Source organism: Protopterus annectens, chromosome 6.part1 (genome assembly GCF_019279795.1).
Source record: "Protopterus annectens isolate FY-2018-M chromosome 6.part1, PAN1.0, whole genome shotgun sequence".
NCBI lineage: Eukaryota > Metazoa > Chordata > Ceratodontiformes > Protopteridae > Protopterus > Protopterus annectens.
The window spans coordinates 431299075-431312836 of record NC_056738.1 but is presented as its reverse complement, the minus strand read 5'-3'; the positions used below and the strand labels follow the sequence as shown (position 1 = coordinate 431312836).

Here is a 13762-nt window from a genome sequence, read left to right as displayed (position 1 = left end):
TTCTGCATCGGAAACACCTAAATGTTATAAGAAACAGAATAAGCAGCTAAAATTCTACAAGAATAAGCTTTTACTTAGACAAAAAAAAGCGAAGTTCTGTCTTTTGTACTGGCCATAGGTATGTTTCGCCCTTCCAAATCTGATGTTTGTACCAAAAATATTCCACTTTGGGCATTTGAAAAGGGGGCATCCCTAGAAACAAACTGGTACACAAGTTTTACGTGACGGCTGGACAGCGGGCAATCATTTGCATTTCGATCCACTAATCCGTACATCATAAGAATGATCTCTGCAATAAAAACTGCGCTGACTCGGACAAAACTCACCCACACCTACACTTATGTAACCCTACGTTTTACAATACAGCCACATACCAGAGAACACTGGACAGAGTGAACTTTAAAATGTTAGGACGGTAGCGCGCATGTGCGAAACTACGCTTCTACCGTAACTTCTAATGTCACGAAAAAGCACTCAGTCCAATGTTTTCTCTTATTGCCCATATACGGTATACAACATATATCTCAAATGCCCCTGATTTTCTCTCAGATTTTAGCTCTGTCCCTCTTAATCCCTCCAAAATTGTGACTTTTGCAAAAAAAGTGAATTACATTTAACAAATAACAACTAGAGTTACAGATATCTTTATTTCCGAATATGTATATTAATGTACTTCCTCTTACTCTGTCAATGTAGCAAGTTAGTCTTCCCAATATTTTAAAAATGCCTCGGATTTCTGGGTTTCACTCTGATTCTGTTGAAATTTGTCCCTAACTGAGTGAAACCTATGGCTATAACCATACCCATCAAACTCTAAAAGCAAGAAATCTGGACCGGGACAAAGACAATAATAATAAAGGGGATTGGGTGGAGGGGGGGGGGGGGCAAAAAGGCTCCAAATCAGGGACATTTTTATATATTCCTTTCAGAAAATTGCTAGAATAACAGGTTTTGCATTTACAAGCATTTTATAAAGAATATATATATTCCTTTCAGAAAATTGCTAGAATAACAGGTTTTGCATTTACAAGCATTTTATGAAGAATATATATATTCCTTTCAGAAAATTGCTAGAATAACAGGTTTTGCATTTACAAGCATTTTATGAAGAATAGGAAACTCACATGTAAGTTGTCAAAAATATAATAATAATACTATATTATGAACAGACAAAAATATTGACGGTTGAGGAGGTAGCAAATCTATATTATATAAAGAATGGGGAAACAAACATAAAAACTGTTTAATAACATTCTCTTGTACTTTACAATACAGTATAAACCACATTTATAGGAACAATCAAACATAAGGACTTTTTAATAACATTCTCTTGTACTTCACAATGCAATATACACCAGCTTGCATAATTTAAGCATTCAACAATAACAAATTTACAAACCACCTACTATTACATGTCCACATTAACTAACCTGCATTCCTTCCAAAATACCACTCGTCCTTTACAGCATAAACAGTTTCGTTTTCAGTTCTTAAATGGACAAGCGATTCTTTTAGGGGAGTGACTCACACGCTCATATGTCACCTGACAAAAGGCGAAACTAGAAATCGGCCTTATAAAAACTCTATAAAATAATTAAAACATAATCTTACCAAGTGTTGCTTCTGATATTGTTTCATACTGAAATTGAAAATATTAAAATTGTGAAAAAGAAAATCACATCTAGTTTGACCTAGCATTCGTCATTCTTGTCGGAGATTGCCGAATGCAGCGCCATATTTCTCAGTACCTGTGCTGTGTATGTTTTCAAGTCTGCTGTGGTTGTGAAGGCCAGTTAGTTAAAGAAGCCGGTGCTGAGGTTGTGTGGGTTTTTTAGCCAAGGCAAGTAATTGGTTTCGGAATTAATCTAGCGCGAGAGAAAATGTAGATTGCACATATGTTATGAGGATCTCTGTTATGTTTAAGTGACGAGCATACTCTGAGCCAATAACTATTAACGTACATTGTCCTTGAATTTTTCCTTCAGACTTTAGCAGTTGTAAATACATGTAATTCATTGTTACACGTGTTGACATCTACGTTCCGTTTTTTCCTGTACAAGTGTGGGCGTGTGTGCGTTGGTTTGTTTTGAATAGGTTTTAGCTTCACGCTTGTAGTTGATAGTACCTTGCTTTTAAATAGTTTTTGTGCCTGTGACCCTTTTGTTTTCTAACATGTGAAGTCCATAACAGTTATGTAGTAAAAAAAAAAAAACTGTCTACAGCTTTACTTGCAGTTGTCATGCTTCATTGCTTCCTGGTTTGAGTGTTTAATCTTGTTATTCCCCCATTTACCAACAATTTAGCGTCTATCTTTCCAGTTGTTTCCCGTATAGAGGTAAGAAATGTTGGCTGATCTGGTGTTGGCAAGTTGTTCATGTTTTGGTGTCAGTGAACCGTACTGTTAAAGACGTTTTTAATTGAATACATCATGCCTCGTTGTACCCTTGAAAAGTACTAGCCGTGTCAGAGTTGTGCACATGACCTTTCATCTGTCCCCCCCCCCCTTTTCGATCTTGCTGTATATTTCATAAAATGCGTGATTTTTTCATAGCAGACATTAAAGCCACACACGTCTTACTCATTATGAGAAAGTATCAGTATTTCTGAGTGACTTGCGTATTAATATTAGGGTTGCCACCTTTTCAAATGCCAAAAGTGGGACATTTTTGGTACAAACGTAAGATTTTTCGGGGGGAAACATACCCACGGCCAGTACCAAGGACAGAACTTCACTTTTTGCCTAAATAAAAGCTTATTTTAGTTGCTTATTCTGTTTATTATAATATTTAAGTGTTTCAGATACAGAATGTTTTATGCAACTATTACACAAAATATAGGAAATAATTTTGTCCTAAAATCTCAGGACATTTGACCATTTTTTTTTTTTTTTTTAATTTTTTTGCAGGACACAACTGCCCAAAGAGGTGGTAACCCTAATTAGTATGTAAAATGTCATAGTGGTTTGGGGGTATTGTACTTGAGTTTAAAACTGATAACTATTGCAGTCGGCAACAATCCTGTAGTGTTTGCTTTGGTGCAAGCTACAACTAGGAGTAATTAAAGAAAACTTTCCAAGGCCAAATGTAACATGTTTATAAACTATGCATCCTCATCTCTAACCTAATATTTGGTTCATTTGGTTTGTCAGAAGCTGCAGATAGTAGATTCCTAAAAGTAAAAAGTAGCTTGTATTGTGAAAGCAAAATGTGTATGTTAGTAGTGGCATTTGCAGAGCAATATTGCTGATTTATATTTTGTGATTGTGTTGATTCATTTGCAACATTAGGAAGTTTGGTAAGAGAATCAACAGGCTGCTGAAAGATCAGAAGGCTGTGGGTTCTATCATCACACCAGGTGCTTGGGTTCCTTGCACTCCTTAGTGTGCCATCCTTTGGATGAGGTGTTTAACTGAGATCCATCTACCCGAGATGATGGTGGTTTAGGAGGATATTATATGCACACACCATTTTATTGAAATAGTTTTTTTACATGTTTACATATCTTACAAATTTATATTTTTAATATAAAAGTCATAAACATTTTAATATCACTGTTTTGTAATGTCACAATTTCATAATAGACTTCCCTGTTTATTCCTGTGTTACCCATAAACAGTTACTACTTTTCATCATTTTACCACATCTGTTATATTTGTTATATTCTTTGTTATATAACAACTGCCCACAACTTGCTTTCCGTAAATACCATGGATACAATGCTTTTAGTTATCACTTTCCCATTTTTTAATTTCTCCAAGTCTTCACTGGAATTTTGTTTGTTCTCTCCACTGTAACTGTTTGTGCCGCATACCACTGTAAAAACATGTCTGTTGTAATTTGTATGTATACTGATCATGTCTAAATAACTAAATGTGTCTGTAATTTTCCTTTGTGGAGCTTTTCTCCCCGGGCCTCTGCTGAAAAAGGGCTTTTTCGGCTCAGTCAGACACCCTCGGTTAACAAATGTAAAATAAAATAAAATAAATAAATAATAAATGTTTCAAAACTTTCACTATATTTGGGTCTTGTGAGGTCAGCAGATGTGTGGAGTCCCACGATTGCAGATCTGTACATGTAATCAATTTTCAACGAGGCCCATCCCTCTTTTGGAATGGGGAGTATATAATCTTAGTATGCGCTGATTTATTAAAAAAAAAAAAAAAAAAAAAAAAAAAAAAAAATCATTTGAGCATGAAGCATCCTATCTGATCTATCCAGCACGTTTTGGGGCCAATCAATCACTCCAAAACTATCAGTTAGGACAGGAAGAGCAAATTGGTTTATAGCTTGGATTTTGTTCCTAGATGTCAACACTTATTCCTTGCTAAATTTTATTCACATTTGTTCGTGTTTTGTTTTCCTCATCATTTCCCAAATGTTTATATACTTCATCTTGCTCAAGATCTTTTGTATCACATTCTTGTCCTAAACTGTTTTCCTGGTGCTGTCGTTTTCTTGCTTTAAAGGTTGCTTTTGTACATTTATCAAGACCAAATGACATTCTTGTATCATCTGAAAAAGTTTTGACAAATTGCAGTTGTGCTTTTATTTCCTCATCTGATGAACTATACAGTTTTAAATTGTCGACCAAGAGAAGATGAATCTTGGCACTTTTTAGGAGCCAAATTATAGCCACGGCCTAGGCTGTTAAGTAGATGGGTTAAGGGATTCAGAATAGCATCAGTGACAGTCACCCTGGAATATCCCCCTTTTTGAATTTTTATCCCTGGGATAATAATTTGTCCTTTTATCTTGGCTTAATTGCAGAGTGTTATGCCACTGTTTCATGGTCACTGTAATGTAGTTGATCAGTGTAGGGTGTATCTTATACATTTTTGAGCACTCTTATCTATGAATGTGAGATACTATTAAATGCTTTTTGTAGTCAATCTGTGCCATACTTAGATTCTTCCCCTTTTTACAGTTCTCCAGTATGACTTTTTTATTTAACAACAAATGATCCTTTGTTCCATATGACTTTCAATTTTTGCCCTTTTGTTCAACTGTCATAATTAAGTTTTCTTCTAAATGACTGTAAACTCTGTTGGCATCAATTCCCATGTGTAGTTTATACGTCCTTGGAAGGCAAGTTTATTGGCCTATAGTTTTTAGGGTAGCTTGCAGGTTCACTCTTAAGTAGGTACATTATTTTTCTTGTTAGCCAGGTTGGTGTCTGTTCAGGGTGCGCATAAGAATAGTTCTTACTCATAGTTAAATCTTTGTACAAAGATGTTAATACTTTTAGCCAGAAGTTGGGTACTGCATCTAGACCTGGGGTATTTCAGTTGGAGGCTTTTATTAACTTTGTTTCAGTCTCTCTGGCTGTTTACTTCATCCTGTTTCATATCCTGTACCTTTAAACTTCTTATTCTTTTTTTCTTTTTACTTCTGTCCATTTAGCATATTTATGTTCCACAAGATCTTCATAGATACTTCTCCAAAATGTATCTTATTTCTTCTTCTTTTTTGGTGGCCTTTCAATTCCTTTTACCTTGTTTCCCGATTTTTTTTGTAAAACTTTTTTGGGTCGTCAGTAAATTGATTTTTTTTGTATTTTTCTTTATATTTATCTGCATATCTTTAAGTTTTTCGCCTGTGCTGATATTTTTAGCTTATTTATGGTAGTTCATAATAGATCCTGGTCTGTTCTAATACTGCGCATTGCTTTTATTACATCTAGGTTTCTTAGTATTTTTGTTCTGTTCCCTCCTCTAGATTCTTCTAGCAGTGACACTTTTTTTTCTTAATTGCTTTATAGTTTTCTCTATTCGATACTTCCATGATGGTATTCAATTTTTTTCCCCTGCCTTTCCCTCACTACCCTATGTTCTTGTGGTAGAACTTTGTCAGTTATTAATTTAGCTGTACAGTAATATATCCTGTTTACTTCTGTTATATCGCATGGATTTCTGTGGGCAGTCCTAATTACTGTCTTCATTTGTTTTATCAAACTTCTGACTTTTTGGATTTTATTGACCTGCAGTCTATTTCTTTCATCGATCTTAATATGTATATCTCTAAGTCAAGCAACTCTTCTCTTAGCTTGTTGTCTTATAAACTGAAGGCACATTTATTTTCCATTTCTTGCGGGGATTCTGTATAAAGTTCTGTAGCATTATTCTGTGGCACATCCTCTTCAGTTTCATCCTGTGCCATCCATTGCTGTGTCATATGGGAATTCACTGGCCTATCACTCCTCAACATTGACTGTGCCAGCTTTTCTACAGTTTCCTGTTCCTTCCCTTGCTGTCAGCTTCAAGTGAACGTTTATACTAGTTTCTTGAGGAAGGTTCCAAAATATCTTTGTATGACATCTCCAGTTGCTTCACGTTCCACTGGTTACCCCTTAATTTGGATATCCATTGCTCTATCCTGTTGTGGCTTCTACTTCTACATTCCCTGTTTGTGATTATTTTCATTGTGAAATTTTCCATATCTGGATGCCTTTGCCTGCAATTCTCTTCAAATATCTTTGAGGCTGCCTTCTTCTTTATATTGATTAATTTGGCTTTCTCCTTTGCATGAATATTGTACCATATCAAATCTTTCTTTCCCATGTCTTTTTTATACTTTTCCAAAATCTCTAAGTTTTGTTGTTTATATTTTCGCACTTCCTCAGATGCTTCTTTTTCCAAACAGATCAGTGTTTCTTGATCTATATACTGGTTTTCACAAATCTGTTGTATTAATGAATGCACTTTATTTGAAACTTCTAACAGTTTTTCTTGTGAAGTATTTTTCTTTCCTCTAATTTCTCTCATAATCATTTTGTACATCTTTTCTGGAAATTCTGGGCTTTTTGCATAATAGTAGCAATACATAATTTGTTTCTTATTCTCAGTAGTCCACTTTCATCTTCTTTATTTGTTTTTTTTAATATTTATTTATTTATTTATTTATTTTTTTTTTTTTGTGGACTACTACTTCCTTCTGCAACAGGGAGCTATCCTCCCCCTGGCCTGGCCTGGCCCGGCCCCATTGTAGGAATGTTTCCGTATTTTAGGGATTCTACACTGCCATCTTTTCCTATCCTGGCACCAGTGTGCCTACCAGGATCGGGCATTTTTTATCCTGGTTCTTGTGTACCCAGCTATCTTTTTTAATTTTTAATCTACTGCCCATGATGTATGCTATATAAATACAGTCTATATATCGGTGTCATCTTGGTGAGATTTTGTGAAAAACAGGGTCTAACTTGTGAAGGTACTCACCACGACTTGAGGACGAATTCACCTTCAGCAATACTACTGTCCTTTTGCGTGCTGACTTATCTCTCCATTCGGACCTTTACCACGTTTAAGGATTCATAATGTCCATATAATAATATCCATATTTAATTTTGTAACCCCACCCATTTGTCTTGTGTATCTTTACTTTTTACTTCCCAACAATTCAAAAGCATGACTCGTCGTCTTCCTCATTGCAAATTACAAACTTATTTTCGTCATGTCTTTTATATTTCATTGTTTCCTTCAAAGGCAATTTATGCAAACCATGTTTCTATATAAAGTATCTTTTAAATTCTCTCTGTCTCTCTCTCAACTATGTCTTGTAACTTATCCCTTGGGTCTGTCTTATACCATGTTTTCCATTCTGCTTTTAATCCTTCCAACCTTAGAAAGTGCACCCCCCCCCCCATCGGAATCATCTCCTCATGTCTTGCCCTTAATATTTTCGTACCAATTTAATTCTGCCTTATTAACCCTGAAGTCCTTAATTTAGCACATGTATAGTGAACACACAAAAAAATGTTTATTAAAATCGAACCCTTTTTGCTCCTTTTTATTATTCAGCACTCCCCTTTTAGTAAGATTTAATCTAATCCTGCTCCCAAGCAGAAAAAATGTAATTCTAATAATCGTCTTTCTCTTTTTTTTCAGGTATTGTATAAACTCCACCAAAAATGTAATTTCCCTAAAAGTATGGAATGCGTAAGATTCTTATTTTCAAAAGATAACTCATTTTTTTCTAATTTGTCGCTATCCCAACTAATACTGTTATCAATTCCTCCCATTGTTCTCACCAATTCTTCACTACCAAATTTTATGTTCAACACCACTGTCATGTGTATTAAAATAGACCCCCCTGCTCTTACTGCATTTCTATACCCTTTATTTTTCTGTTATTTCCAACCTTACTTTCTTTAATATGCTAACAGTATTATGACTTCATTTGTACATAGCCAGCACTGTCATCTGCATAAATTTAAAGGAACCTCAGTTGTTCCCTTATACTGCCCTCTATCCCCATTAACCTATTTCTTTATAAATAAAATTGCTATTCATCATCCAGTCCAAATCAAAACTGCACTCATGGGATAATCCTGAATTTTTTTTTTCCCCCTGACCACCCATTCACAATCGGTCTTACTTGTGAACTGATGTAAGACTTTAAAATGTCTCTTATTTATTTATGGAGCTCTGTACTACTTTGTCCCACATGTTATGTCTAATGTCACCATATGCTACTTTTTATCCTCACAAGCTGCCACTTTTTCCTTCTGTATCGCTCTTTTTGTCAGTCAATATTTCTTTTATATTGCCCTTTTAATACCATACACTCATTTCCTCACCACCGCTTTACTAACTTTTTCAAGTAATTCTTGCAAGTTTATTTTACCTGTTTGACTAAGGCCACTGGACAAATTGTCCCTTTTCTGGGGATAACCTGGGAGCATTATCTGGTTAAGTGACTTGCTCAGTGTCACACAGTAGGCAAATGGAGGTGGAAGGAACTGAACCCTTTATCGTGGGCACATGAAGCAGCTGCATAACCGGTCAGAGCTTTAGTCTTCTGCAAAAACTTTGATTTTTTTTTTCCCTCCATACCACAGTCATAATTTTATAATCCATATTTTCCACAGTTATTGGACTCCATTTTTTTACTAATTACTTTATTGGCCAGGGTACTTCGACTGGGCTGTGGTAGGCTCCTTTTCAGCAGAAGTCTAAGGAGAAAAGCTGCAGTTAAAAAAGGGGTAACTTTGTACAATGCAGCCAAATGTAAAGCTTAAAGTTAGAACACAGACATAAAATGTGTTCTTTCCTCAACAGCTTTTACATATTTATCATCTTCTTCTCATAATCTATTATTTAACCATGCATTAAGTCATCCTAATAAAAAGAATAGCTAATCCCATCCCTGGTACACTGTATATTTTTCCTTTAACATTTATTTTGTTTATTTAATCTTTGGTGATATTCCTCGTAATTTCCGTTTTTGCATCTTCAGAAATACTCTTCATATCCCAACTTATACCTTTTACTTCTGCTTCTTTCCTTGTACTTAATAAAATGCCTTTCTACTAACTTCATAATGTCATCAATTTTCTTAATCACTTTCCTCGTTTTCTATTTCCATGTTATATTTTCAGTGTATTTAACCATTTTTTAAGGATTAGCACCTTTTCTGTCTTGCTTTAAACATTTCTGTCTATTTAATGCATCCTTTATAGCTATTTTATGTAATTCAGATCTCTCTTTCAGTGATGAACTGAACAGGTTGTCCTGTTTAAAAGCTTCTTCATACCCCTAAAATATTTCTTTATATATTTCATTTTTCATGAATGCCATTCCTTTTCAGTTTCTAGGTAAGTTTTTTTTCTTTTTTAGCTTGCCTACCATCCTGTCCAGGTTTTATTAAAAAAAAATCCCAACATAATCTTCTTTTTTTTTTCCTTTATCTCCTAAAACTGTTAGCATACTAAACAACCCCATTAATCCCTTGATGCCCCTCCTTCACAAATTCCTCATTTCCCCCTAAAACTGACGATACTACTGAATGGTCTATCAGTATATTTCTGTAGGCAAATATTTAAACGTCTAGTATGTACAACGTTTGTGTTTGTTTTTGGCTATTGTCTCTAATATGTAAAGTTTCTTTTCCTTCCTGTAACCAGAAAGAAGTCTTTTTTTTTTTTTTTTTTTTTTTTTTATAATTTTTTGGGGTCCTTCTTTTAACTTAGTCTCCTCCTCCCTCTGAAATCACAATTAGTCTTCACATTTGTCACAATTAAATATTTTTTTAATTTCCACAAACATTCTGCATCTTTTTTTCGTACTTTTACTAGTATACATCACTATTGGTCTAAACGAATTTCCTCTAACAATTTCAGTCTAAGGATTTCTTACTATATAAAATCATTAATTACTATCTGCAACTTATATTTATTTATATATATATATATATATATATATATATATATATATATATATATATATATATATATAGAGGCTAACATCATTACAAGTTTCAGCCCCCCCCCCCCCAAAAAAAAAGGTCATTCCTGTTTTTCCTGAAATTGTTTTTGTGCATTTGCTTGTAATCTTGTTGTGCTGATATGAGCTTTTGCCAGCTATGCCAGGAGAAGTAAGGCAGTGGATGTGTAACATATGCCAGCATAGCTATCTGGAGTTTTATAAAAACTTCCCATTTGTATATCAAGCTGACTTGTACAGATGCTTGTGTTGAAAAATGTATTTGTGAACCTGCTAGTGTTTAAAATGTACCAACAGTGGGTCCCACTGGACAGAAAAGAAATGCACTTGTATGTCGGACTGTATTGTAACAGCAATAGAAGAGGTTAATTTCAGTCCACTAAAAAACTGTCTGAAATTAAATTACATGGTTAAGGCCACAAAGATTGTATCTTACTGTTCTGATTGCAGCCAGAGATGAAATGTCTGTGAAAACCAGGGCTAGGAATCCTGTTATATTGTCCTTAGGGGTGAACTAATTGCTACTCTGGAAGGTTGGACATTTTTAAATGGTTTTATAGCTTCCAGATGCTATAACACACATCACCAAAGACATGTCTGTTTGTATAGTAACACGTACAAAGTTCTGCATCATTTTCTAGCAAAGGGGGTAGCGTGGGAACCAAAGTCGGATGATCAGATGTATGTGATGTCTTTCTGTAATCCAGCATTGAAATGATGTTTTAGTACTAGAGGAGTCAGCAGTCTCAGAGCAGTCTGTTTTTGAAACCTGACAAAGATCACTCGCCAGTTCATCTTGCCTTTTCTTTACTAATTTAACCAGGGAATAGTAATTCTTTAGATCAGTCAGATAGTGATATTAGTTAAGTACTGTTTTCCTGTATCTGTGTGCATCTATCCATCTGGGTTATTTTTGTGTGATTGAAACTGTGTTTATTGTAACTAGATATTTAGTATTTTCATGTTCTTTTTATTTATTAAGTATATTTAAATGTTTTATTGTGGCTGGTCTTTTGGCAAATATTTTAACCTTGGGAGTACTTGTATTTATTTGGTGACACTGTGGCTGCTCCTTAAAGCCTTGCTGCATTGGTCAAACACTACCATTTGCATTGGTATTAATTTTACTAAGTATAATTAGATACTCTGGTAACAGTCTTGGAGTAGCTGGCTTTGGAGTATTCTGGGCAGAGGGGGCATAGCAGGTGACTTTGTGCCAGCCTTTCCCAGATGTGTGAAAATCGAATCTCAGTGTGTGTGTGGTCAGCTACTTGGAGCAGGAACATAGAGCACTGGTTTCACAGAGAGGGTGGTGAAGGACTTGGCTTGGAACACTTGTCTGAGGACTCAGCTGTACAGCCCTGTCTGTGGGGAGTCTTATTTGTGGCTTCTGGGGGGTGGAGAGAAACCTAGGGCGGAGTGTGTTCCCTGTGTGCTCTTAATGGAAATTGTGCTTGGTGCAGAGAGCTGCATCTGGAAATACTGTATATCATTTTTTGTTCCAAGTGAATGTTCCTCACCAGTGTCTGTGGTGAGGATTGTGGTGAGGATTGAGACTCCTTGATCACTGGCCCAGAAGAGGGTTGTCACACTTGTGTCTAATGAACATGCATCTTTTCTCCCCGATTTTACTCTATTGTTGCTGTTAAATGTTTTTTTTATTACTCCTTGCACTGTTTACAATTTTTATGTAAGCACTGAAAAAAATATATCCCTTACCCTTCTGTGTCTGTATTTCACAGGCAGTTTTTTGTTCTTTCTACCCTAACCCTGTTATCTATTGAGATCTCCCTGTTTTCTTTCTCTTCATTTTGTTCCTCACTTCGCAAGACCTCAAACTTGTAATCCTGTTTAACATTAACAATAGTCATTTCTTCAGTCCTCAGGCAATGTATGTACATTTTCTCAGTATAAAGTCTTTACATTTCTGTTCATTTTTTAAATGCATTACTCGTTTTTCTTGTACTATTTAAACCTCATCCTCACTATCTTCATTTCCAGAATAGTCCAATGGCGGCTGGTAACTTCAAAGGGGGGCTGCAGGAGACAGGTGAATGGGTGTGGCCAATGGGAAGGGGTGTGGCCAACTAGAAAGGGGCAGAGCTATGCTCATAACCACAAAACTGGGACTTTAAATATGCTGCCCTGGGTGCCAAACCATCATTATGAGTCCAATCAAGACAAAATGAAGTACAGAAGAAAAAAAAAATTTCAATGCATTGGTTACATGACAACTTAATATCTAGATGGAAACAAAAACGTTGTGAAACATGAAAAAATAAATTCCTTTTTAATACAGTACTGGAATGCCAGTCCAAATGTTGTGTCTTTCGACTTTGCCCGGTTAGGGGTTGCCACAATGGAACTCCGGTCCGCTAATGATTGGCAGTAGATTTTTACATGCCGAGTTGCCGGCCCTGACGCACAACATTCAATGAAGGTACGCCCATTCACACATGTCTCCACACAGAAGACACTCTAGCTGAGAATCGAACAGGACAACGTCAGTGCCAGTCCAAATAAAGTATAAAAAAAACAAGCCCTACTCAACTCAAACCACTTCTCCTTGCACTGCAGTTGTAATTATAATTTATGTTCAGCTTTATAAATGTACCAAGTAACATGCTGAAAGTAGCAATCTCTGTGATACAGATTACCCCCACTTATAAAAATGTTTCTTATCCAAAAAAGATCTGCTGCGATGCTGCCTGACAGCAACTATCTACTTGTTTCATGGAGAAAACATGATCAAAGTAAAAAATTAACAGCAAACAAAAAACAAGGATTACTGCACAGGTTATGGACCACACATGATAGATTGGCATTCTGTTTAGTTTACAGGTAAAGCCTGCAAAGATGACTGCAAATCTCCAAATGTAATGAAACTCTGAAAATACTGTAATCCTGTCCTTTATTACAAATATTGTCATATGCATTTCAATACCTAAGGCTTGTACGTTATCTAACTATGTAAATATTCTCTGATAGCAACACCAAAATGGCTTTCAGTGTTGATAATTCTTTAACAGTATGCTTATTAAAGCTTACTTCCATCTTACAGTCTCAGACAAGCTTACGTGATGGTCATTAGAACATTGCTACTTAAACACAGAACAACATGAACTACAACAACATATTTGCTGAATAATAAGCATAAATCAACAGTATAAAAAATATGACAGAAAACCAGAACATTCTGCAAAATCGAGGACAGATGAAAAGCCACTGTAGTACTTGTGTCTACCCTGGATGGGGGGATAATTTGCACACTTACACTGCATAACTGCTCCTTGCCTTTCTTGGACACATCTAGAGTCACTGCACGGGGGAATGGGGTACAACAAGTATGCCACAATTTGAAATGTCTCTGGCTGACGATGATGGCCCTGACATATATTTGTCATACCTCACAACCTCAGAGCAAGAAATCTGGAAAAAGCCATAAACAGAAGTGGGACAATGGCCCAAAAATAAGGAAAATTTTTAAATATTGCTCTTATAAACTTAGAAAGATAATAGAATAGTAGGTTTTGCATTAGTATGATT

The 13762-nt window shown here is 35.6% G+C and overlaps 2 protein-coding genes across 2 annotated transcripts in view; one reads left to right on the top strand and one right to left on the bottom strand.

Annotated features, from left to right (window-relative positions):
* Positions 1-1538, bottom strand: part of LOC122805613 (aspartyl aminopeptidase) — a 1034351-nt gene extending 1032813 nt beyond the window's left edge. Inside the window, exon 1 of the mRNA XM_044075861.1 lies at positions 1431-1538. Coding sequence (XP_043931796.1) covers positions 1431-1436 — 6 coding nt within the window. The 5' untranslated portion in view covers positions 1437-1538. The remainder of the gene's footprint in view (positions 1-1430) is intronic.
* Positions 1539-1716: 178 nt separating this feature from the next.
* NDUFS1 (NADH:ubiquinone oxidoreductase core subunit S1) overlaps positions 1717-13762 on the top strand; it is a 1309138-nt gene continuing 1297092 nt past the window's right edge. Inside the window, exon 1 of the mRNA XM_044075860.1 lies at positions 1717-1840. The gene's annotated coding sequence lies outside the window, so the exon portion shown is untranslated. The remainder of the gene's footprint in view (positions 1841-13762) is intronic.